General features: G+C 49.2%; 1 protein-coding gene across 6 annotated transcripts in view; it reads right to left on the minus strand.

The window, feature by feature from the left end:
* LOC102097440 (tyrosine-protein phosphatase non-receptor type 11) overlaps positions 1-23,046 on the minus strand; it is a 35,381-nt gene that overhangs the window by 4,948 nt on the left and 7,387 nt on the right. For 2 of the 6 annotated variants that reach the window (XM_065037926.1, XM_065037925.1), the window contains exons 1-9: positions 20,740-20,975; positions 10,460-10,582; positions 5,087-5,281; positions 2,643-2,835; positions 2,426-2,545; positions 2,023-2,136; positions 1,529-1,625; positions 858-937; positions 42-197 (exon numbers count right to left, since the gene is read on the minus strand). In XM_065037926.1, the coding sequence (XP_064893998.1) occupies positions 42-197; positions 858-937; positions 1,529-1,625; positions 2,023-2,136; positions 2,426-2,545; positions 2,643-2,835; positions 5,087-5,281; positions 10,460-10,582; positions 20,740-20,960 (1,299 nt within the window). In that variant the 5' untranslated portion in view covers positions 20,961-20,975. Of the gene's footprint in view, positions 1-41; positions 198-857; positions 938-1,528; positions 1,626-2,022; positions 2,137-2,425; positions 2,546-2,642; positions 2,836-5,086; positions 5,282-10,459; positions 10,583-20,494; positions 20,976-23,046 lie in introns of those variants that run through there. The other 4 variants (XM_065037928.1, XM_065037927.1, XM_065037929.1 and 1 more) reach the window with 3 other exon arrangements.

A 23,046-nucleotide genomic window follows, 5' to 3' on the forward strand; every position in this document is an offset into this window, starting at 1 on the left:
GTAACGTTCAGGCTTGGGGACAGCGCCCGACAAGTGCTCACCCTGCCCCGCTCCACCTCCTTGGTGGTCATGACAATGACGTGGCTGTTCTCTTGGTACACCATGGCCCAGAAGTCGTTCACCGTTGTCTGCAGGCAGCCCTGGGTGGCTATATAGACCTTGCAGTGCTCCGAGTTCCTTCCATCTTCAGGGATGCTCTAAGGACCAAAGGAGAGGAGCAAAAAATAAGCCAGCGATGTGAGGAACCGAGAATTGCTGCAGTGCAGCGAAGTCAGTGCACTTTGCCACGCAGGGTTTCTGGGCTGGCTGATTTTCCTCTGTTTCTCAGACCTTTGGACACTAAATGCTCTCATCGCCAGCTTCAAGAGTCTCCAGCAAAATGGTCTGCCTGCCCCTCGGGACCTTCACACTGAGCTGTAACGCATTATTGCACAACGACTCTTGCCAGCAGGCAGCTGCAGGTGGACGTGGCTGGAATGAAGCCACCTTGAAGGTTTCTCAAAGGCGGGTGCTTAAGTGCTGGAGCAGCATTGCTGGAAATACAACTTCCAGCAGCTCTTATCTTACAGAAGACAATTATAATTTGACCTGAGAGATAATGGTCAATGGGACAGGGGCTGGGTCAGTCCCCTAGGACCTTCTCAGTAGATAAGGCGAGGAGGGGATTGAGATAAACTCTTAGACAGCAATAAACAGGACATGGTAGAATGGGATAGAGTAGAAAAATGCAGTGTTTGGCCTGGAGTCAGTGAAAGATGCTGGTCCTGACAGGCCAGACTTTACACCATCATTGCACTTCCCCACCAGGAGAAGACAGACAGACCGACTTGACACCATGTCTTCCCTTTCCCGAGTACCTTGATATAGTTGGCATTGATGTAGTCCGACCCAGGCACGCTCTCATCCGCGTCTCGGAGGGCCACGCGCGTGGTGTCAACTGCAGGAGAGTCCGGAACGAAGACGGGAGTGAGTGACACAGCGGGGCCGGGACGGGCTTTGCTGCAGGGCGGTCACTGGGAGCCCCAGCAAGGGCTCCCACAAGGCTCTTACTATGAAAACACATGAGTAACGACTGCAAGAGAGGGTGAAAAATGCTCCCCTACTGATCTTAGCAGTAATCCACACTACCCGTCCCACAGCTGCGTTGTCAGTCTAGTAACCTGGATGGGTATTAGTGATACACAGAGTTGCAGACTAACCTGAGCTCAAGCTTTCCAGTATTGCTTTTGTAGGCTCCAGCTCTGGCTCCATATGACTTCTGAACTATACTGATGCTTATTTAGACTCACAGCACAAGGAGAGGAGCCCAATTTACCCATTTTCCCATGCAAAAGGGGAAGGACCAGGTGAGAAAGGGGATGGAGATGGCCATGGACTAACTGGACCACTCCACTGGGACATTTACACCCCTTTCCAGCTGAGCTATGATCAGAAAGCTCTGCAGGGTTAACTACCCCCACAGAAAATTGTGGTAAAAAAAAAGAAACAATAAAAAAACCAAGCCCAAAAGTATTCAGTGTCTCCTTACAGGGAAGGATGTTCTTGTAGCGATTCTTTGCCTTATTCTCTGGTCGCTGTCCCTCCTTCCTGGGGTAGAGGAGCTTGCACTCCTGCTGCTGCAGCATCTGTGGAGCAGAGGACACAAGAACAAACTGTTCTGGGCAGATAAGGAGGGTCAGAGGCAAAGGAAGGGCTCTTCTGACAAGCTGCTTGGCTTCCTAACACTGAGAAGAACAGAGGGAGTGTCAGCAGGAAGGGAGAGGGAGCCAAGAAGCAGCTTGATGAGGTAATGGGGGAGAAGGCAGAAATCCCTGCAGGGAACAAAGGATACGCAGTTCTAGAAAGAGGATGGAGAAAAAGCCTCAGACATGAGAAAAAGCAACGAAAAAAAGGACCAGGACGCAACTTAGTTGAACACAGAAAATGGGAAAAGGAGCAATAGCATCGAGGTCAGTGCTGGAAAAGCACGACACTGCCATGCAAATGTGATATTGTGGGAGGGAGCAGAGGAGCATCCTGTACCTCAAACTCTTCCCAGAAGCCTTGCTTGGCCTTCTCGCTGTGATCTGCCATTTTGTTCAGCTCCTTCACTCTGTTTTCAATGTTGGCGGCGTTGATGCGTGTGGCGTTGAATGGCTGGAAGGCAGAAGAGGGCAGAATAAAGATCACTTTGGGTAACAGAAAGGCAGAGAACTTCCCCTTGAAAAAACAGTTCTTGAACCCCTGATTCCTGGGGGGTATTGGCAGGAGTTGGGTCCATTCCTGAGGTCTCGAGTGTGGGACCAGGGACCTTTCTGGCAAGTGTGAGCCTGGACCAACATGACAAGCAGCCACTGGGATGTTTTGGGGACAAGGAGATCTGTGCATTCCCCCAGGAACATGGGCAAGCCCAGAGCCAACAGATATACATTAGAGCAGCTATTACCTGCTTCAGGTGAACCACCGCTCCAGATTTCTCCACCATGGGGTTCTTCTTATAGTGCTCCACCAGGTCCGTGAGGGTGTCAAACCTCTCTCCTCCCCCCACATCGTACTTTTCTTCTGGCTATAGGACAGAACGACAAAACCAGAGTGAGACAGGAACGCCCAGCTCCCAGCTGGGCCACCCATCACCAGCTGGGCACGGACAGCATGTTTCCCACCTGGTAGTGGATCATCACGTGGGTGACGTGAGGTTTCCGATCCCCAGTCTCCATCTTATCCTCGTTCGTCAGCACCGACAAGACGAAGTCTCCAGGTTTGCTCTGGCTCTCCCGCACCAGAAAGCTGCCAGGTTTCCCCTTCTCCGTCAGAAGCTTCTCTGCCTCCTTGCCAGTGAGGTGCCCATGGTACCATCTGAGGAGCATCAATGGGGAGCAAGGTCAGCTTGGAAACACGCAGGACAAGAGCTACGCTCAGTGCTTGGGCTGGCCTTCATGGGAAACCCATTTCTAGGCTCCCAACCTGGTGTGACACCAACTTGATTTATTTTAGAGACAGTCCCCGGTGACGTTCCTCCAGCACGTTGCAGTGCCGCGTCAATACCGCAGCCTGAGGCTGGAAGCATCAGGACTTTGTTCAATCCTCCAGCCAAACGTGAAATGGCATCAGTATATTAAACTGCCACGTGATGTACGACAAGCACTGTCACCTAGTGACAGGGCTCCCACGAAGCTGTAAGAAACATGATTCTAGCAGGTCTTACTTGAAGGTGGCTATGTTTCCCTTTATTTTTTCTTAATATGGAATTAAAAGCAGAATGCTTGGAGTCAGCAGGCTGTGGCCAGAACAGACACAGCATGGACAACACAAGATGCTTTGACCCAATTTGAGAAGGATTTTCAGAAGGGTCCTCCAGCCCTGCGCACTGGCCAGCAGTGATTCTACCATGCAGAGGCTTGTGCCCAGCTCTTCCCAAGCCCCCCGGCACGGCCGTGAGCTGCTCCACCTCTCCATCTGTGTACATCTTGCTCACACGTGCCCCTGTTTCTCCATCTAATCTCTCCTAATCCTTTCTCTTGCTCTGCTGACACACTGACACAGTGAGACGCAGGCTGGCTGTGCACCGGCTGGCTCAGAATGCTGCAGCAGCCTGGCCATGATCCCTTGGGGTTAAGTGCACAATAATCTGCTTGTTCCTGCACAAACCCTCTGCAGCTCCAATGCAGCATCTCCCACACCCCTGCACTACCCAGAGCAGGTGTGCTTCATGGGTTAGCACCCTGCTACAGCCTTCCAGAGAGACCAATAACAGTTGGGAGGGAAGCAGAGGTTCTTTTTGCATCCAAGCCTTCGATCCCCATGCTCCACCAACACCCAGCAGCGGCTCTGGGCAGATGCCACCAGTCCCAATTTGAGGACGCTGGTTCCTGGCCTGCCGGCCGAGCTGCCAAAAATTCAGAGAGGCCCAAAATAACCTTCCTGGGGGGACACAAGGGCAGCGTGTCACATCTCGGCAACTTCATCCCAGAGGATGAAGTTTATAGAGCAGCTGTAGGTGATGTTGTGCCTTTCGAGTCATGCTGCAAAGGCGGCTGCGTCAATCTGAGCGAGAAGATCTCTCAAGAGGAAAACTCCTTCCCCATCATCATTTCATCTATTCCCCATTGCCATTTCAGAATCAGGAATCAGAGCCTTTTTCCCCCTCTCCCCCCGATGCCACCAGATGTGTGGTCTGGAGCAGAAATCTGCATGGAGCCGCCTTGTCAAGCCAGACGTTCCTTGGCAGGAGAAGAGGGGGAAACCCAGCTGAAGGGGGTTTTTCCACTTTTCCAGAGTATTCTGCTAACGGGAGCAGCTGCCCGGCCGCTTTCCACACTGGAAGGAGCCAAGAAAACATCCCTGGCAAGAAGGGAGCACATGAGCTGAAGGGACTTCCCAGCCGGTTCACATGAGGGCAATGAGGGGGAGCTCCTCTGCTCCATTTCAGGAACTGAGACTGGTCACAGCTTCGCCTTCTCCTGGTTGCTAAAGTCAGAGTAACCAAGGAACTGCTTTAGCATCACCAGCCATTCCCCTCTCCACCTACCGTGTGACGCTGGGGAAACTGAGGGAGAGGAAAAGGGGGAAAAAAGGGTCATTGGAGTGTCACAGAGGAAGGGGAGACAAAAAGGTCACTAATCGGCTGGTGGAAATATCCTGAAGTAGCCCAAGGCAAAGCACGTCTGGGAGCGATTCTGCCATCCCCATCCCTGCAAGACATCAGCGTGGTGCTGCCAGGACGGGCGGCAGTTATGGAATCAGATGGGATGGGGGAAGAATTTCTTTCCAGGGCGTTTGTACCCAGCATTATGCAGGCAGACAAGCCACCTGCATGTGGTTTTGTTTCTTTTGAAACCAAAGCTGTGGGTTAGAGCTTTCTCTCTTATCAGCGCACACCGATGCTGAGCAAGCGTCAGCTTCTGGGCCTGGCCAACGTTATCTGGGCAGCTCGGGAACCATGTCCCAGCGACGTGCAGCTTTGGGGTCAGGAAAGCTAAATCACACCCAAACATACCCTGTTTTGGGCTCCTTTCCAAACCCAGGCCAGGCACAGCTGTGGGGTCTGAGAAATTTGGGAAGACAATGTCACCGTCACCAAAAAACGCTGTTAGAGAGCATTCCTTACCTCTCCGAGGTGGGGTCCTGGCAGTTGAGGGGGTACTTGAGCTCGATGACGTTGCTGTTCTTCTCCCGCAGCAGCCCCTGCTGCTCCGTGTAGTACTGCACCAGCTCGGCGAGCGTGGCAAACTTCTCCCCTCCATACAGGTCGTAGTAATCCCCCGTGTTCTGGATCTTGATGTGTGTCACCTCATCGTTTCTTCTGCAGAAGGAAGGTCAAACAAGAGTGAGAGAGAAAGGGAACCCGCAGCTGCCTCCTGAACACCACTGACCTCCTCAAGCACTCCGTTCATCCCAATGCTGTTTGTGCTGACCATAATTCTGTAGAAAGGATGGATGCTCCTTGGCCAAGGTTGCTCAGACAAGAACTGACTCATACTTTACAAGCTGCCAGAATAATTCCTCGTCTGCCATCCCTTCCACTCCCTACACCACTCACCCTCTTGGTTGGATGAGGCTCTGGCCTTAGTGTGGCTTACAATGAACAGTTTTCTATGCCCAGGGCTACTCACTATCATCTAAACACTTAAAATAAAATAATAATTAAAACAATCACAAAAACCAATATATTGCACAGTGCTTGCAAATCCTATAAATTGTACCAAAAGGGTTAATGCTTTCCCCTCTCCAGCGGTGCCCCTGGGAATATGTCTGGGTGCCTATATCAGCATCTTCCTCACCCCAGCAAAGCCCAGAAGCAGCTTAATGGCATTTTAAAGGCACTTAGCAGCAGCCCCCCAGAGCCAGGGAGACATGACTGGAAGCCTGTTGGTTGATGGACCAGCTGGGTCAGAGAGAGATTCGTAAATCTGGGCAAATTTCTCGTTCTTTACCGTGGGGAGCTGCTCCCAGCCCCTCTCCATTTGTTGCCAAAGCAACCGTGACAGTGAGACGCAGGATGCGGGAGGTGGTACAGGCGCTGGACCAGGTCAGACACAACAGCCATTGCGTGGGGTGGGGAATTAGAAAAGCTACAGCAGCCCATGCACAAGGGTAAACGGCAGGAAGAGCTCTGGGGCTGTCAGGAGTGGGACTGTCCCCATTTTTGTTCTCTTTCTGCGACGCTGTGGGAAAACAGATATTTAGATGGTGTTGGATTTGTAGCCTTAGCTCCTCAAAATAATCTGTTTAGGTTTATTGGGCTGTAGGTACCATCAACCTCAGAGTCTGGATCCTGCTTGATTTCAGAGACAGGTTAAGATCTGGCCCTCAAACGCAAGCGGTGACAAAAGGTTCTGTCTGCCTTAGTTATTGTTGATTCAGTGGCAACAACCACCCGAGTATGAACAGAGACGGCACCCACAGTATTGCCATCATCCCACATTAATAGCAAAACAAAAACAGCAACAGGCTGACAAACAGGCCTGAGGTGTGAAAATCTGCATCTGGATCCTGAACAGTCACAATACACCTTGACAACGAGGACCTGGAGACAGAACAAAATCCTCTGTAATAAAGTCTCTAATAAAGGAAACTGATGAGCGGCACTTCTGGGTATTTAGAGGCACAGTTAACCCTTGGTGGGACATCAGGTAAGCACAGTTCTGTCCTGCCACGCCATCTCCAGCTGTGCTGTGGGCAGAGACTTCAAAGTTTGGCAATATTCGCAGCATTTGCATCTGGGGTATGAGCAGAACTCACTAGATGGGAATGCAAACTGGCTGTGAAACTCCCACCCCAGCCAGCGCTGCCATGACAAGAGGAGCTGGCACATGAAGTGCTCTGGCCATTCACACCAGCTGGACAACAAGAGCCTTTGTGCAGCACAGAAGGAAGCAGACAAAATGGTGGTTTTGCCACTCAAAAGCTCCCTTCTTTCCCCAGCTCCATCCCCACACCCCAACCCCACCACTGACCTACAAAGGCTCAGTTCACAGACCCAGCCCTGAGGCCTTTGGGCACTTCAGGGATGAAAAGCAGGGAGATAATCAGGGTCATTTATCCCACCAACCCTCAAGGTCATGCTGAACACAAACGGCATTGATCCATCCCCATTTCCTTCCCCTTTTCTTCTCTTCAAGCTCCCGTCACCTCCACAGCCCTGAGTGGTCAGACAAGAGACAGTTGCCTCTGTTCCGAGCTGAGCTTCTTCACCCTATCAGTACAATTCCTTAATATCCAGGAGGGTTTCTTGATCCAAAATATCCCAGCTTGTGACTCCGTGTCCATCCTGAAGTGACCACCAGTGTGGACGCAGTCGGCTCTTCTTCGCAATAGAACATTGTCAATACGAAGACGACCCACAAAAACCCCAAACAGACACTTTCTTTGTCACTGAAGGCAGAAGAACCACTTCAAATGTCAGAGATACATTCGCCTGACACATCTCCAAAAGTCTGTTTCGGCCATGTGCTTTTTCTGACTCTGTCAGACAGAGAAAGCCTCAAAATCCACAACATGCATTTATGACCCCTCTGACAAGTTGCAAAAAGCAACCCAAAAAACCCCAAATGTTCTCTAGGGGGAAAAAAAAGAAACAAAAAAGTCCAGTTCCATATAGGAATGCTCAATGGAAATGTTAACAGGGAAACAAACATAATCCATTCATTACCCATCTCATGTCTCATGTGGCTTGCCTCTTATGAGCTGAAAAACAAACCCCAGGAAGACTTGTTGCTGTAATGGTGAAGAGGAGGAGGAGGAGGAGGAGAAGAAGAAGAAGAAGAAGAAGAGGAGGAGGAGAAGAAGAAGAAAAGGAGGAGGAGGAGAAGGAGAAGAGGAGGAGGAGAAGGAGAAGAGGAGGAGGAGAAGGAGAAGAGGAGGAGGAGAAGGAGAAGAGGAGGAGGAGAAGGAGAAGAGGAGGAGGAGAAGGAGAAGAGGAGGAGGAGAAGGAGAAGAGGAGGAGGAGAAGGAGAAGAGGAGGAGGAGAAGGAGAAGAGGAGGAGGAGAGAAAGCAGCCACAGAGTTTCATGGAAACCTCATAATTTCTGCAATATTATTTCCTAGCCTCTCCTCAGGGACACGGATCTGGACACACACCAGCACACGGTCACTTGCTGTGTGGTCTGGTCAGCCAAAATTCCATCAACTGCTTTTCTTCTCAGCCCACATCCTCTCTGTAATTCAATGGAGCTGCTTTTCCCCTCACCAGCTTTCTAAGACCCTTGAAGAAGCTGCAGGGGAGGCTGAAAGAAGGAGGAAGAGGTTTCTGTTGTTTTCCTAAAGGTTCTTTCTCCCACTGACACCTCTATTTAAGGTGTTCTACTGTTAGATATCTCTACTGTTTCCGTTGAAAACCTTTTAATTCTCAGAAAATGAAAAAAATACATATATAGTCCTGTCCAGTTCAGAAGTAAAGTAAAATAAAATAATCTCTGTCAGGATCCAATTCTAGGTGAGAATAACAACACATTGTTCTCTGTGTGTAAGGTAACAGGGAATAGGGAAAACAGGGGGGGAAGACAGCACAGAAATTTCCAGCTGTCACAGCACAGAAAGCTATGCATCCTATCAGCTCTTGCAGCTCTGATTCCCAAGAACATTCATATTGGGGCCATCAACAGAGTGAAAAGAGCATGTTATTCAGATCATGTGTAAGAAAACTGATTTACTTAACCTGTGAATATGTCCAAGCAAGTTTCCTATTGCTAAGACCACGAGACAACCCTCGCCTCAAGTTATGGAACAGAGATGGGAAGAGTAAGGACGGAGCAAGAACTCAAGGGTAAAAGAAGCCTATGGAATAATTATTTCCTTGTCTTCAATTCATGATGGGTCAAAACTCAACACATCGTCTCTAAGCTTGTGTGTCACGTTTAACGTGCTTTCCTGGAAACACGGTATGTGTCACAGCTCTGGCTTACTCAGAACTGTGAGCGCTGGTCAGACTTTCCACTGAGTTACAATCTGTTGGTATCGTTCAATACCACAATATTAAGGCATGCCACATCGCTCTGCCCTTAACTTGCATCTCATTACTGCAAGGTATGCGTTCATTCATTAAGGGTATTAATTGGCTTGATCTTCTGGTCAAAACCATCCTGTTATTAAACTGCAACACAAAGGCCTTCCTGCAGTAGGAAGTGGTCTAGAGCCCCTCCAATAATCTGAAACTCCCTTGTTCCTCCCCTGTGCTTTCTGCCACAGAGAAAGCAGAAATGGGTAAAGAAATAACAGCAATAATAAAACTGTTGTGGAGTCCACAGCTGTTCCATGGGAGGCCAAACTTTCATCCATTCAGCCTCAACACATGCTGGATGCAAGAGGGGAGGCCATTGACCATCACCATCCCTGGTGGGGTTGAAGAGATGCAGAGATGAGGTTCCCAGGGACATGGGGTAGTGCTGAGGGTGGGTTAACTGTTGGACTTTATGATCATGAGAGGCTTTTCCAACCAAAATTATGTTTTCCATGACCAGCAAAGGTAGAAGGCATCAAACCCCATTAGACACACACGTGGCCTTTGGGACAGAGACAAGGGAAGAAAACGATGCAAACTTGTGGACTGACTGCAGGCACCGATGCAGGTGTGGGAACTGGCTCTCCCAGCAAAGCAATTAATTTATCCTGCGATTTCAGGTAATTACATCGCTAGCTGGGTATCTTTCCACAGTGTTGCACAGCCACAACCTGCGTCTGCTTGCACGCTGCTGTCAGCGCTTCGCTTTACGATCAGACAACACTCTGACTCACAAAATGACATGAAAAGAGACATGAAGCTCGCATGAATATAACCCCCATTTTCCATGTACTGCCTTGCTGTCAGAGCTTGCTCAAGGCAGCTCTCCACCACTGCGTTGATTTTCCATCCTAATTAGAAGCACTTCCTGCCTCTCTCATTAACTCACAGCCATTTCTCATTGCAAGATTACTGGGGAGATGGTGGAGTTGGATCCAAACGCTTCCCATCCAGCTAAAGCACATGGAAAAATGGACTTTTCCCCTTGTGCTCTTTCTCCACAGCATGAAGAGCTGTTGAAGAGGCAAAAGCTTGGACTGCTGGGTTGTGTTTCCCAACACAAAAGGAACCATTTAAAATTAATGAAGTAGCTGCAAAACCCCATTCTTGCCAAGCTAAGAAATGGCTGTACTTGGCAGAGAGAAGAGCAGGTTCAAGTCCAATGACAACTGCAAGGGGGGAAGAAACAATGCTGAGAAGAGGTGGGGTGCGGAGGTGCTTGTGTCCTGCAAAATGCTCTGTCTGTGCTGCCATTTGCACAAAGTTTCTCTAAACTTGGTCAAAGGATTTATAAACTCACTGGAGTTTTCTAAACAAAACGAAGGGTTGTTTAAACTCAACAGAAGCCACCACAAAACAGCAGAGGTCTGTGTTACTAGTGGCTGGAGAAACCTTTGCTGTTTCCCTGCAAGGTACCAGCTGGATGATGCTCAGTGAAGGTTCAGGCTTTGAATGTACAACCTATTTTCTGCTGTCGCTTACCGGACAGAGAGGGTGAAATCTCCAGGGTTGCTCTTGCTGGGCCGGGCCAAAAAACTGCCATGGACACCCCTGGTCAGGAGCAACTTCTCCGCCTCAATTCCGCTGATGTTGGGATGAAACCACCTGCAAAGAGCAAACGTGACATGTAAAAAACAGAAAAAACCCTGTAATATCCAGGGCACTAAACCTCTTGTTCTCCCCAGCACAAGCCTCAGGGCTTTGGTCTCTCCCAAAGAAGGGATGCTCAGAGCTGGAGAGAAGAAAGGTTTTCCTTTGAAGCTCCATCTGGGAAGGAAAGGAACGCTCCGATCTGCAACACGCCATGGCAGCGATGGGCTACAAGAGGATTTCTTAACAAACACAGCGACAAATGCATATTCCAGGCTCTCCCTCTTTGCCCAACAACCCTGCTCCAGCCAAGCTTGGATGCTCCAACTACAGGACGCAGCAGAAAAGACAAAGAGAAGAGCGTCACCCTAAGGGGAAAAATGTTGCGTCATACTGTGCGCTCCTTTAATGTAATCTTTGTAGTTTTAAGTGTCATCAACCCACCTGCTGACCTCATTTCTGATGCTATCAGTCTCGGTTTTCTTGATGGAATTGCAAGAACCGGTGTTTCCCCAGCCTTTAACACGGACTAAATATGCGTAATAGATCAATGGTTTCCCATGTGGCACCGGTTTTACGGCTTGATTTTTCAGAAGCCGCTTAAAAAATGCACTTTCCAAATGCCAGGCTCTTCTGAGTAATCTCACAAGCCACACAGAGAGCATCCCAAACCTGGTTCTGAAAATATTGCTCAGGTTTAGATCACGCTCCAGCAGACAATTTCCACATGGGGCTGCTGAAATATTTGTCATGAGCAAAGAGGAGACGATGAGCCACTGTGTGATAACAAAGATAACTTATTGTTTCTGGGCAAGGGAATAAGCTGCACACTCTAAATTCCCTCCAGAGTAAAGGGTGATGTTGTAAGAGTTCCGACACAGGCAGGCAGGTCTGCGGCTGAACAAACCACTCAAAACCGCAAGATTTAGGGTTTCCCAAGCAAAGCGCAATGAGGGTTCTCAAGAACATAGCTGGAAATATTTAGCGAGCCGGTTTCTTGTACGCAGTTGTCTGTGGACGGGATTAGCTAACGTGTCATCCCCAAAAAGGGCTTGCAAGATTATCTCCGTCATTGCAGAGAAACGCGTAGCCCCGTGTCTCGCCGAGCACCCACTTTAGGAAATACACCCAAAGACTAAATCTACAAACGTAAGCAGACGCACACTCATTAGAGTGTGTTTGTCTCCGAAATACACAGAGAAAAGGTCACAAAACGTCACCATGTCACCATCTCCTCCACAAGTTGGGATTTCCTCCCTCCCACCACAAGCCAAACAGTTTTGATTAAAAGATCCTAGGATTCTGGAGGAGGAGAGGTCTGTTAGGGAAGGGCCGTGGAAAGAACCGGTAAACAGGAATCTCCAAGCCTTGTATTCCCGACATCGCGAGAGTGGCACTTCCATCAATCCCTTGTCTGCAGGACCAGCACTTAAACCGAGCCGCAAAACCACTCCTGGCACGGGAACCGCCGCCGCTAATGGAGCTTAATGGAGCCCGGGGACAACGTGGGGCTGCCAAAGGCCACACATCACGATTGTGCCGAGTGCCTAATGGCAATAAAACCAGCACAAGATTGCTGGCCAGGAGGAAAAACCTAAGGAAATATGTCTGGTTTAACAGGGAAATGAGGTGCTGGAGGCACCAGGAACAAAAGGGTTTTATGTCCAGCCTCCCTCCATGTGCAAGGACGGGTGTTTGGAACGGGAGGACCACAACCCTTTCGATTTGCATCAGTCCCTCTTCAGCATCTTTTTCTCAGTGAAATATTGAGAGGGAGCAGCAGGAACCACTTAAAACCACTCAAGAGTGGGACAGCAATGTTTAACAACAGTTTCCCCTTTATTAGGGGAAAATTTGGTGCTCTGTTAACTTCCGTGTTGTCTTTGTGTCACTAAACAGAAACCTGGATGCTAAATGCCCTTAACGGCTCCCGCTGCTTGGACAGGAACCAACCCATACACGCACAGAGTGCTTGGTATTTAGCTTGTGAGCAGCATAAACAATGAGCTGAGGGGAAAAGCTTTGCAGCCCTCACAAACAGAAGAGGGAGGAAAGTCAACTTCCAAATTAAAATATGAATAGAAAAAAGGGAAAAAGCCCTCTGAAAGCACAGTCACCTCTTCCATGGATTTCTAGAACAAACAAAACCTCCTTGCACACAGCTCATTGTCGGAGTACGGACCCACGGGCTGACCTTGAGCCAGCAAAGACACCACAGCCTTGTGGCACGAAAAGGGTATTTTTCCAATTCAAGGTCATCTCCGTTTAGGAGTTCTGGTCCTGAAATGGAGCACTTACTCCCTGCCCGGACTACTTGGGAATTTGCGAAAACATGAGGTTTGTTGTGGTGCACGTCAACTCCTCGTGCGGCTCCCAGAGCTGCAAAGGGCTCAAAAGCCACCTCTCCCACTCACAGGGTGCTCTGGCACTTCTATTTCCAGATCCCAGCTCACTCCCTGGTCATGTAAACAGTATGAAATAAAATTCATAACAAGTATCATGAAACTATAAAAATAATTGACCCAACAAACTCTTTGCCTGGAGAAGGTTGCCCCAACCTTCTCTCTCAGTCACACCAAGAACTTGCCTGATCTAAAGCTCTCTGAAACTTCATATTTGGGTGAAGGCAAAACTGTTCATTTTTTTCCTTTAGTTTTTTTAATCAACACAGCTTATTTTTCTCCTGACCTGGTGTAAGCTGTACTTGCAGCAAGCTTCTTCAGAGCTGCTTATCATTATGGTTTTTTGTTGGTAAGCAAAAGCAACGCACAACAGAGCAGACAAGAAGAAAGCACCAACCCACACATCACATATCTCACTTAACAGCAATATGAAAGACCTGCAAACAGCCCTTAGCCCCACAAGCTCCAGATGTGCATCGGGGGAGCAAGAACCACTCGCTTGCAAGTGAACCCTGGGCTTTGAATCCCAGCTTTTGGGCTCCCAGATCGTTTATAGGAAGATCTGCAATATTCTGGGGAGGAAAACAAATAAAGAGGACCCAAACTAGACCCCCAGCATTAGAAAAACAAACCAGAATGCACATTATGAATATCACACCGTTGTTTTGATGTCAGCAAATGTCACATGTTACCATGCAGCAGGTCATTTGCCAACCGCTCAGTCATTGGTGCTTTTTGCAGAACTGAGTCACCCCTAAAGAATCGCTTGAAATAAAAGCGGGGATCTAACAACTTTTCGTCTCTACCGCTACAAGTAAATATACACCGGCTACTTCAGGCAATCCTGCTTTCCTGCAGAGAAATTGCATTTTCCTTCCATCGTTCTAAGATAACATTTAAATTAAAAAGCCACCTGCAAGTGCCCTTCAGGAACCAAAGGCAGCAACTAAAGCTACACAAAGAGATTTATTGAAATAAACAGAGAGAATGGCTTCAAACCAGGCCCTGGGGTGGGCGCAACCTTCTGGCAGGAGCTCTGCAAAAGGAAACCTTTCCCCGTGCTAAAAATTAGCAAATACTTTCTCTTTAATTACTAAAGAGTCGTCTTTTCCATATACTATTACTCATTTCCTCCCTAACAGAAGCAGGAATGCTTTCTTCTGCTGGAATGCATCCTTGTGCTCCTGTCTTGGGATAAAACACTACGAATAATTGAGCAACACCCGTTACACCCTCAGAAATGTATAAAACGAGGCTTTTTAAAAAGCCTCACTGGGAATCTCGGTGTTCTGAACAGCTCCAGCAAACAGCCCACGGACAAAAAGCACCACACCTGAAATGATGCTGCTGGAGTTATCCAGAGGCCACTGGCATTTGGGAAGGAGGGTGCCAGCATCCCATCCACCAGCAAATGAACTCGTGAAAGATTACTGAGGTATCACACAGGGACACAGCTCCCAGCTGACCCTTACAGAGCTGTGCTGGGGCTTAAGGTCCTTTAAACCTATACGTAAACAATACAATTCCAAAGTGAGGTCCCAAAGGAGATGGAAGTTACTCCAGGTCACCACCTTTTCTTTTTCCTTTCAAGGAAGGTCCAACGTGCATCTTGCATAGAAGAGAAAGCTGCTGGTTGAACACACTGGCTGCTGAGACTCATGGAGCAGCAGACACGGGATGTCCACCCCAGAATAGTGCACACGTGAGTCACCACTGAAGACTTAATCATAGAATGGTTTGGGTTGAAGGGACCTTCCCAGCTCCCCCAGTGCCCCCCCTGCCATGAGCAGGGACATCTTCACCAGCTCAGGTTGCTCAGAGCCCCGTCCAGCCTGGCCTGGGATGTCTCAGGGATGGTTCATCTACCACCTCTCTGGCCAACCTGGGCCAGGCTCTCACCACCCTCAGGGTTAAAAGGAATTGCCACGGGGTTTGGGAACAACGTGTCCCCAGGGTCTTACCATGCTCATTTTGGGGCATCCCCAAAAGCCAGCACCAGGTGCACACTTATTGCACCCCCTCTGGTTTGAAGGCAAATTTAGCCCAATGTCAGCAAGCCAATTTGGAGCATTTGTGACGGTAAATCGTCTTTCTTTGTTAGGCTTGGAGAGGATGAAAGCAAACGTGGCTCAAGAGACGCCGCCGCCTACGCACTTCGTGTGTGGTTAGAGCTGTTCGGTTCAACACAAACTCCAACCCAGCGAGATGAGGTGGTTCAAGAAACTGGAAAAGGGGGAGGAGAGGACCAACTGCCACCAGACTTTGCTTCTGCCATGAGCAGGGGTCGGCACTCAGAGGAGATGCTGTCGATAGGAGGCTGATGGGTTTATGATTCCACAGCCAGAGATGCCCCGTCCCCACCGCTGCGAAGGATGCAGACCCTGCCTGTGGAGACAGCCAAGCAAATACAATAAACAAGCAAAGCTCCTTCCAGCAGCAAAACAAGGAGGCTGCCCCGTGGGAGCAGGCGTGACGTGGGGCAAGTGCTTTGCAAGGCTAAGTTTCCTATTCGGCAAACTGGAAGAGCATCTTCAGAGCTGCTTAAAGGATCCAGGCACTTATTATCTGTTTACAGTGAATATAAAGACCCATGAGTTTGTGTTTGCACACAAGAGATGTTCCTTTAGATGCTAAGCAGCATCTGAGCTGTCTGACAGCATCTGAGCTGTCACAAAGCAGCTGGAGCAGAAGCAAAGTGGGACAGGAACAGTTCACTCTCTGTAAGGTCATTAATCCTTAGAACGGGCCTAGTAGGTGCAAATTTCTGGGCTGAGTTAACATTGTTGTCCTATTCCTGTGAGAAACCTCTGATATGGACAAAGAACACCCATGAATTAGTGTTCTGGCTTGGATAAACAGCTCTTCTTTTTGAAGGAGATTGACTTAGACCCTGCTGCCCCTGGGAACCAAAAGGAACAGTGGGATTAGGGGAATATCATGCCCACGCACTCAGCAAAGCTGCTTTGGCCTCGGCTGCCTAGCATCTTGGCCAAGGTACCTGGTTACAGCAGCAAACCCAGAACAAACAGCAGTATTTAGACCCATTTGTTCGAGGGATGCTGCCTGCCAAAGAGACCAGAATCCATCACACCCACTGGTTTCCACGAGGAATGAAAAAGGCGCTCCCCACTTGCACGTTTGGGGCTTTCTGCAGATGATTCAGGTTCTTGAGTGTGGTAAAACACGGGCCCAGGCTGCCCAGAGTGTGAAACAGCCTCGGCAGCAGCAGCGAAACCTCCGCCTACATCCCTGCCCATCAGACGATGCCCTTCGCGAACGGCGGCAGCGTCCCCAACGCTCCCCCGCGTCACATTCGAAGAGGGGGGTTTAATTCACCGCCCACGTTCTGGTTTGAAACTCAAGACACCACACTCAGAAACAGTTTCATATGTAGCCCTTCAGAAAAGCTTCTCCATCCATGTCGCTCGCAAGGCAGCGCCCTGGGGAGAGCAGTTTCAGTTGCAGAAACCGGGTTTAGACTGAGATTAGCAGTGGCCTCTGACTACATGGGTAAAATCAGTTTTCTGAGGTTTTTTTCGCCATTTAATCCCAGTTTCAATGCTGCCCCTGGAGAGCTGGAGGAAGGTGGCTGGACAGACCCAGACACAGCAGCAAATCACTCCAGGAACCTCACAAAAGGCTCTTTCCTGCAGGTCTTACAAAAATAAGAGCAGCCAACACCCTCCTGGCAGGGAGCTGGTGCAGACAGTTTCCATTTCCCAGCTCTGGAGCCTCAGTTGGCATTAATTGTTAATTAATATAAATCCACATCTGCCCTATCTCCCTGACACACGCAAGATTCTGCACTCATCGAGTCCCGATGATTCAGTCCCTTTATCCAAATTATTCCAGTCCGTGCTTGCCATTGGCACGCCATGCTCTTTCCATGTGTTGTCCTATTCATTCATCTTCTGAGCCATCCCCTCCATCTCCCAAAAGCAGCAACACATTTGTGATCTGCCACAGCCTCTTAGCAAAGGGTTCCAGGTTGGTTAGGCATCAGAGGAATGATTTTTCCTAAGAAATGAGATGGCTTGTTAAATCTGGCTGACATCAGAACAGAGAGAAACCCCTCCAAGGACAAATGCCACAAAACAAGTCACATAAATAGCACCAATTCCTCAGCCTGAGACGGCTGCACGGGCCAGCCCATCACCCAGAGGACCTGCCGTCTCGCTGGGGTCCCAGCCTCTCTGCTTTGCAAAGTCAGCTGCTCTGCTTCCACGTGAAACTGCTAAAATCAGCATTTTGACCGATGCTCTTTCCACTTCAGAAACAGACCCTGCTCTTTTCTCATATCGCACCAATCCGACCGAAGCGCACAGCTGCAGGATGCCCTCCTGCATCTCTAGAGCCCTGATGGGCTCTTAAGCATGGAGATGAGCAGCTACACCATCCACGACAGCGATGTTCCAGCTGTGTGCAGGAAACTTTCCGTCACTAACTTGGCTGCTGTGTACCCAAAACACAATCTGGACAGATAAAGATCATAGAATCATAGAACAGTTTGGGTTGAAGGGACCTTATCAGCTCCCCCAGTGCCACCCCTGCCATGAGCAGGGACATCTTCACCAGCTCAGGTTGCTCAGAGCCCCGTCCAGCCTGGCCTGGGATGTCTCCAGGGATGGTTTATCCACCACCTCTCTGGCCAACCTGGGCCAGGCTCTCATCACCCTCAGGGGCAACAATTTCTCCCTCGTGTCCAGCCTGAATCTCCCTCCTTTAGTTTAAAACCATCACACTCCTTGTCCTATCACAACAGGCCCTGCTAAAAGATACGGTCCATGATACAGGTTCACTTCTCTCAAAAAGGCTACAATCTAAAATGCCAAGAGTCTAAATGCAATCGCATGGTCACCTGTTATCTCTCTGGGGAAACCCAAGACTATCAATCAGGTCATCAGCTCCAAAAAATAGCCATTTCTAGATGAAAAAACAGAAAACTTCAAATGCAGGCACTTCCTTTGTGGAGAACACTTCTACTCACAGCGCACAGCACACGATTTTCACTCTGTGTTAGGGAAGCCTGGGTGAACTTTACAGAGAAAAGGTCACTTTCTAACCCTTCTCGCTAGATACCCAGCATGACAGATTTGCTATGGGGAGGGAAAAAAGAAAAAGAGATATAAGACTGAGACATTAATATTTTTCCTTTTGACCAAAACGAGCACTTGCCAGGTGGGAGGCTGTGACACAAAACACAAAGCTGAGTACCTTCCTACAGATGCTGGTGCCTCCACAGCCCATCAGTGCATCTTTTCTGCATCCCTGTTCAGCATCTCATGAAAAAGCAGGGACCTTCGGCACACAAGCTACCCCATTTTCTATAATATTCATTCTTTATTATTTCTGATGCTCATTTAGTCACACACCTGTTTTGACGGCATTTCTACCTGGATTTTTCCGCTCTAGTTTTAGAACTGGAGCTCACCCCCGTTTCAGGAAAGACAGAGGAAGATCAGGTTTAAAGGGAGAAGAGCTCACAGGAGATGCTGATTTCACAGCGACTTGTCTCAGTGATGCTTCCAGCAGCCAAGGTCAGTCTAGACCATACCCAGGCTGAAGCCTGATCCCCCCCTCCCGCACACACGTTAAGCCAGAACTTCTGTAGGCTCAGCCTATCGTCGGGACTTCCTCACAGCCCATCCCACAGCGCTGATATGGAAAAACCTCCTTCACCATCACGTCTTGCACTCGTCAGATAAACACCCTGCAGTGACAAGGAAAGGAAACCATGGCCAAATTTAAGCTCCAGGACACAAAGCACAACACAAGACCCAAGCTGCTGGGAAATAAAGACACAAATTTTGCCCAATAATCCTCAGTTTCCACAGAATGGGAGAGGCAGAGCGAGGTGTATCTGGCCAACAAGCATTTCAACACCGGTTACACTCACCTGCACCAGCAGCAAAGCGGCTGCTGGGGCTCTTCCAATTGCCCAGAGGATTTACACCCATATTCCCTTAATTAAAAAAAGGTGTAACTAAGTCCCTCAAGCTGTTTTGAATGCATCAGACACAAAGGTGTGCGAGTTTATTATTTTCAGCAGCAGCTTCCAAATTTTCTGAATTAATTCTCCGAATCAGACTTACATTTGAATCGGCCTTTTCTACTCAAAGGGTAGAGTAGAAACCTCAGCCAGAGGAGGAGCTACTGGTCCCAAAAAGTCTAATAGTGGGAGAAATCTCTTCTGAACTCCCTCCGTTCATGGAAGTTTACTGGCCTGTATATTACAGACGGTTTTGGTCTCATAAAACAAGTTAAAATTAAATTGCGGGCCCACCTGCCAGACAGTTGGGGCATTAAAAATACATATTGCCAAGCAGCACCGAAACCAGCCCAGCTGTTGTCTGACTGACAGGCTTCCTCCCGGAGCTGAAAAGCTATTTGTTTAGCTGCTTTGCTATGATCCAGCGAAGCAGAACACACCCCGGGACCAGAAACGGAGAAAACAGCCGTTTCTGCCAAACGTGAGGGAAACGCATTGAAATGAGGGTGGGGGAAAAGCCCTGGGATGCTCTTGAGATGTGAGGGAATGTCAACCGCCAACAACTTTCATTATGTGAATCCCTGCAGAGCAGCCCACGCCCGCGGAAGGAAGGAAGGAAGGAAGGAAAACCCAAGGCATGCTCCGCATTACGCTCCATGGCAAAGAGCCACGGCCACTTGCACAACGATCCCTTTGCATTTAACAAGCCCGGTTCCTGCCCCGGATCCATTCCCTGCTGTTCTTCACACATGCGCTTGCAAACGGGTGGTTTCGCGCTCCTTCCCATGCTCCAGCAGAGCCTTTCACGTACAGCTGCTTTTATTCTTCACACCCCCAATAACCCCCAAGCTATCCAAACTGCCCTTCTGGCTAAATGTCGGTATTTCGTGCACTTTGTACATACCTACAAAATTCAACTCGAGGTGTCCAGCACCTTGAAATTACAGTTCTCCAACATGGGCAAACTAGTTATCAGCAGCCAAAAGCATGCTCAGCTAGAGACACAGCAAGTGAAATGGAGATAAGTGAGTAACTATCAACACGGCGTCGCCAACAAGGTAACGCAAGATATAAATCTAATAACGTCACAAAATAACATACTGCTCGCAGCAGGGATAACCTCTCCCGGGCTGCAGTCAGCACCAAAAGCCTCTTTGGTAATCGCATTAACAATAATCATATAAACGAAACTGCGAACGCTCTGTTTGCCAGTGCTGAAGCCAGCACAAGGAGAAAGTCACCAGCACCCTGAGCTGCAGAGTCATCTGAAGGGGAGTTTCCACTGGAGAATCTTGCACTTCTGCAGAGAATTTTCTAATCTGTAGCTAAGGAGCACTGTTAATCACTATTCCCACACTAATAGCGCCCACACCTCCACAGGTGACCTCTGTTATTAGCTCACACATTCCCATAGCACAAGTGGAACCTTTCTGAGCAATAACTACACAGACGATCTCCCCTTTGCTTTGCTCCCACTCAGAAATACCAGCTTTGGTTAAAAATAGCAGCCAGACACACACGGAACAGATATCCTACCTCACCATAACTGGCCAAGGCTCCTGACCCGGCAGAGAGATTCGTTAGTCCACAGAAACCACAGGCCAGCCCAAAGGGCTGTGGGATTCAGAGGATGCAGGAGGTGGGGAGAGCTCGCTCTAGGATGCGAAAGGCAGTTTGCTGCCCGGTAGGAACGTCCCAGCCTCCAGCATCCTTTAGGAGGGTTGGCCAAGGTGGTGGAGCCTGGAAAGTTTCAAGCGAAGAAGTGACAGCTCGTTATTTACCAAAAAACAGCCCGGCTTATTCTGGAAGGGAGTGGGGGTGGAGAGAAGAAAAGGAAGTCATCTCGTTCTCTTATCGGTGCAAAGCCGGCAGCTGTGAATTGAGAGTTTAGGAGGGGACTGGGGAGGGTAACCACCACGTGATGATGCCTGTCTGTCAGTTTATGGGCAGCCGAAGCTAAAGAAAAGAGAAAGAATGGCGAATGGGTGAAGTTATATTCCATGGAGCTCACTTCTTATGAAATCTTCCAGCTCCATGTGCAGCAGCCAGGGAGATTTCTGCTCCAGAACTTCAGCACTGAGCAACTGCTGAAACAGCCATCATAGAATCACAGAATGGTTTGGGTTGAAGGGACCTTCCCAGCTCCCCCAGTGCCACCCCTGCCATGAGCAGGGACATCTTCACCAGCTCAGGTTGCTCAGAGCCCCGTCCAGCCTGGCCGGGGATGTCATTGTCACCTTCAGCATCGTCTCGGGGATCTGGGCTCTGCTCCTACAAGGAACAGACTGTCACGCTTCTCTGGGAGAAACCTTTGAGATACTCAGAAACATCTTTGCATCCCTTGCTTGCTTTTTTGCTTTCCTAATCCCAGCCACTTCACACCAGTGCCTAAAGTCAGATGGCCCAAGCATCTAAACATGTCCAGGGTTTAATGTGGAGAAACAGCAAGGTTTAGAGGGAGAGATAACATCTTTTATTGGATCAGATAATATGATTGGAAAATGCAGACAAGCTTTCAGGCACACAGACCTTTTCTCAGGCCACCTCTGAGCAGAAAGAACTTGTGTCCTCAGTCCTGCAAGAAGACAAAGGCTGTGGTGTCAGACAACTCCAAACGAAGCCTAAAACCATAACCGAGCTCCCTCTCTTGGCTCAGTGAGCTGGGGAGGAACCACAACACCCAGTCCCAGCAAACCTGGGCCATTAAAGCCCTGCAGCTGGCCAAATAGCTCATTCCTGCCTCGTTCTTAGCATCCTTGCATCACCAGCTTCATGCAGGAGGAGAAACAAGAGCTCAGAGGCTGTCCCCTTGTGTAAATATACATCAGTCAAGGTATTAAATGGCTGGGAATGTGGCTGCTTCTGCAATCCTGAGTATTTAGTCCATTATCCCGCAGTCACTTAGCACAATTATGGTTGCTTTGCGGCTGGCCTTTAACGTGCCAACAGAGCAGCTGAGGCACAGAGGAGATTAGAGATCAGCAACAGTCCCGACCGCAAAGCCGAGTGCTTCCCATCCCACCGCAGCGAGCTGGGAAACACTGGGCAGCACTGGGGGGACTGGGAGGTGACGAGCACAGAGCTGGGTCTCATTTTATGGTTTGTCCCCACCAAGGTGGCTTCTCCTCCTGCTGAAGGAGGAAGAGCAGCTGAAGGAGGATGCTCACTTCCAAACAAAAGCTAAGAACCCCAGAGGGAGACTCGGAGCAAACCAGCAATGGGATTCCTGCTCGTGGAAAAGACCCAGGCAGCCCTCCAGCTTCTCCCTTTGCTCCCCATGTGCCTGATGCAGCTGGTGGGATCATCCCACAGAATAACGAGGTGCTGGGGGTGGGCTCAGTGGCAAGGCAATAATACACCCCATCTTCCCTTAGTTCGGTTTAGCACCACCTCTGCACGCTCTGCTGTTCGTGCTGCACCTGCTCGATGGGTAAAAAAAGGACATGTCCAGACTACAGGCAGAGTTTCAACGTTTTCTAGGTTAACGGCTGTAAGACATCTGTTCAGCCAGAACCTCTCGTCCTTACTTTGTAATGCCAGCGCCGTAGCATCCGTGACAATGTCACCACCCTCAACATATGCCATCCTGCAGAGCAGCCACCAAATGGTACCCCAAAGGAGCAACGCTCCTGCCATGGTTTTCAGGGGGTTTGGTGAGATTCCAGTGCTCAGAAACAACCAACTCTTGCTCCGATTTGGAGTGAACACGGGCATCACACACCACAGAGATGTCAGAGTCAGGAATATCAAAAGCCTTAAAGCACCAGAGAGGGTTTAGCGCGGCCGTTCTGCACCGGGCTGAGCTGGCTCGGGGCTCCTGGCACTGCTTTTTCATCCTTTCATCATTTCTCTGGGTCATTCCCCAAGCCCGGCAGTGTTGCTTTTAGTAATATTGCAAGTCTTGGAGAAGCAATCCTAAACCATGGCTCGTGGCCAACCCTGCACAGAACTTACAGGTGCAGGAAGGCTCAGCAGCCTCTTTTTCTGGGATATTTCTGCATAGAAACCAGTGTTGCACTAGCAGGAAAAAAGGACTCTACACAGCAATGAAGCCTCAAAAGTATTATTTCCTGTGTCTGGGAAGGGCA

The sequence above is a fragment of the Columba livia genome, chromosome 21, assembly GCF_036013475.1.
Source record: "Columba livia isolate bColLiv1 breed racing homer chromosome 21, bColLiv1.pat.W.v2, whole genome shotgun sequence".
NCBI classification, from domain to species: domain Eukaryota; kingdom Metazoa; phylum Chordata; class Aves; order Columbiformes; family Columbidae; genus Columba; species Columba livia.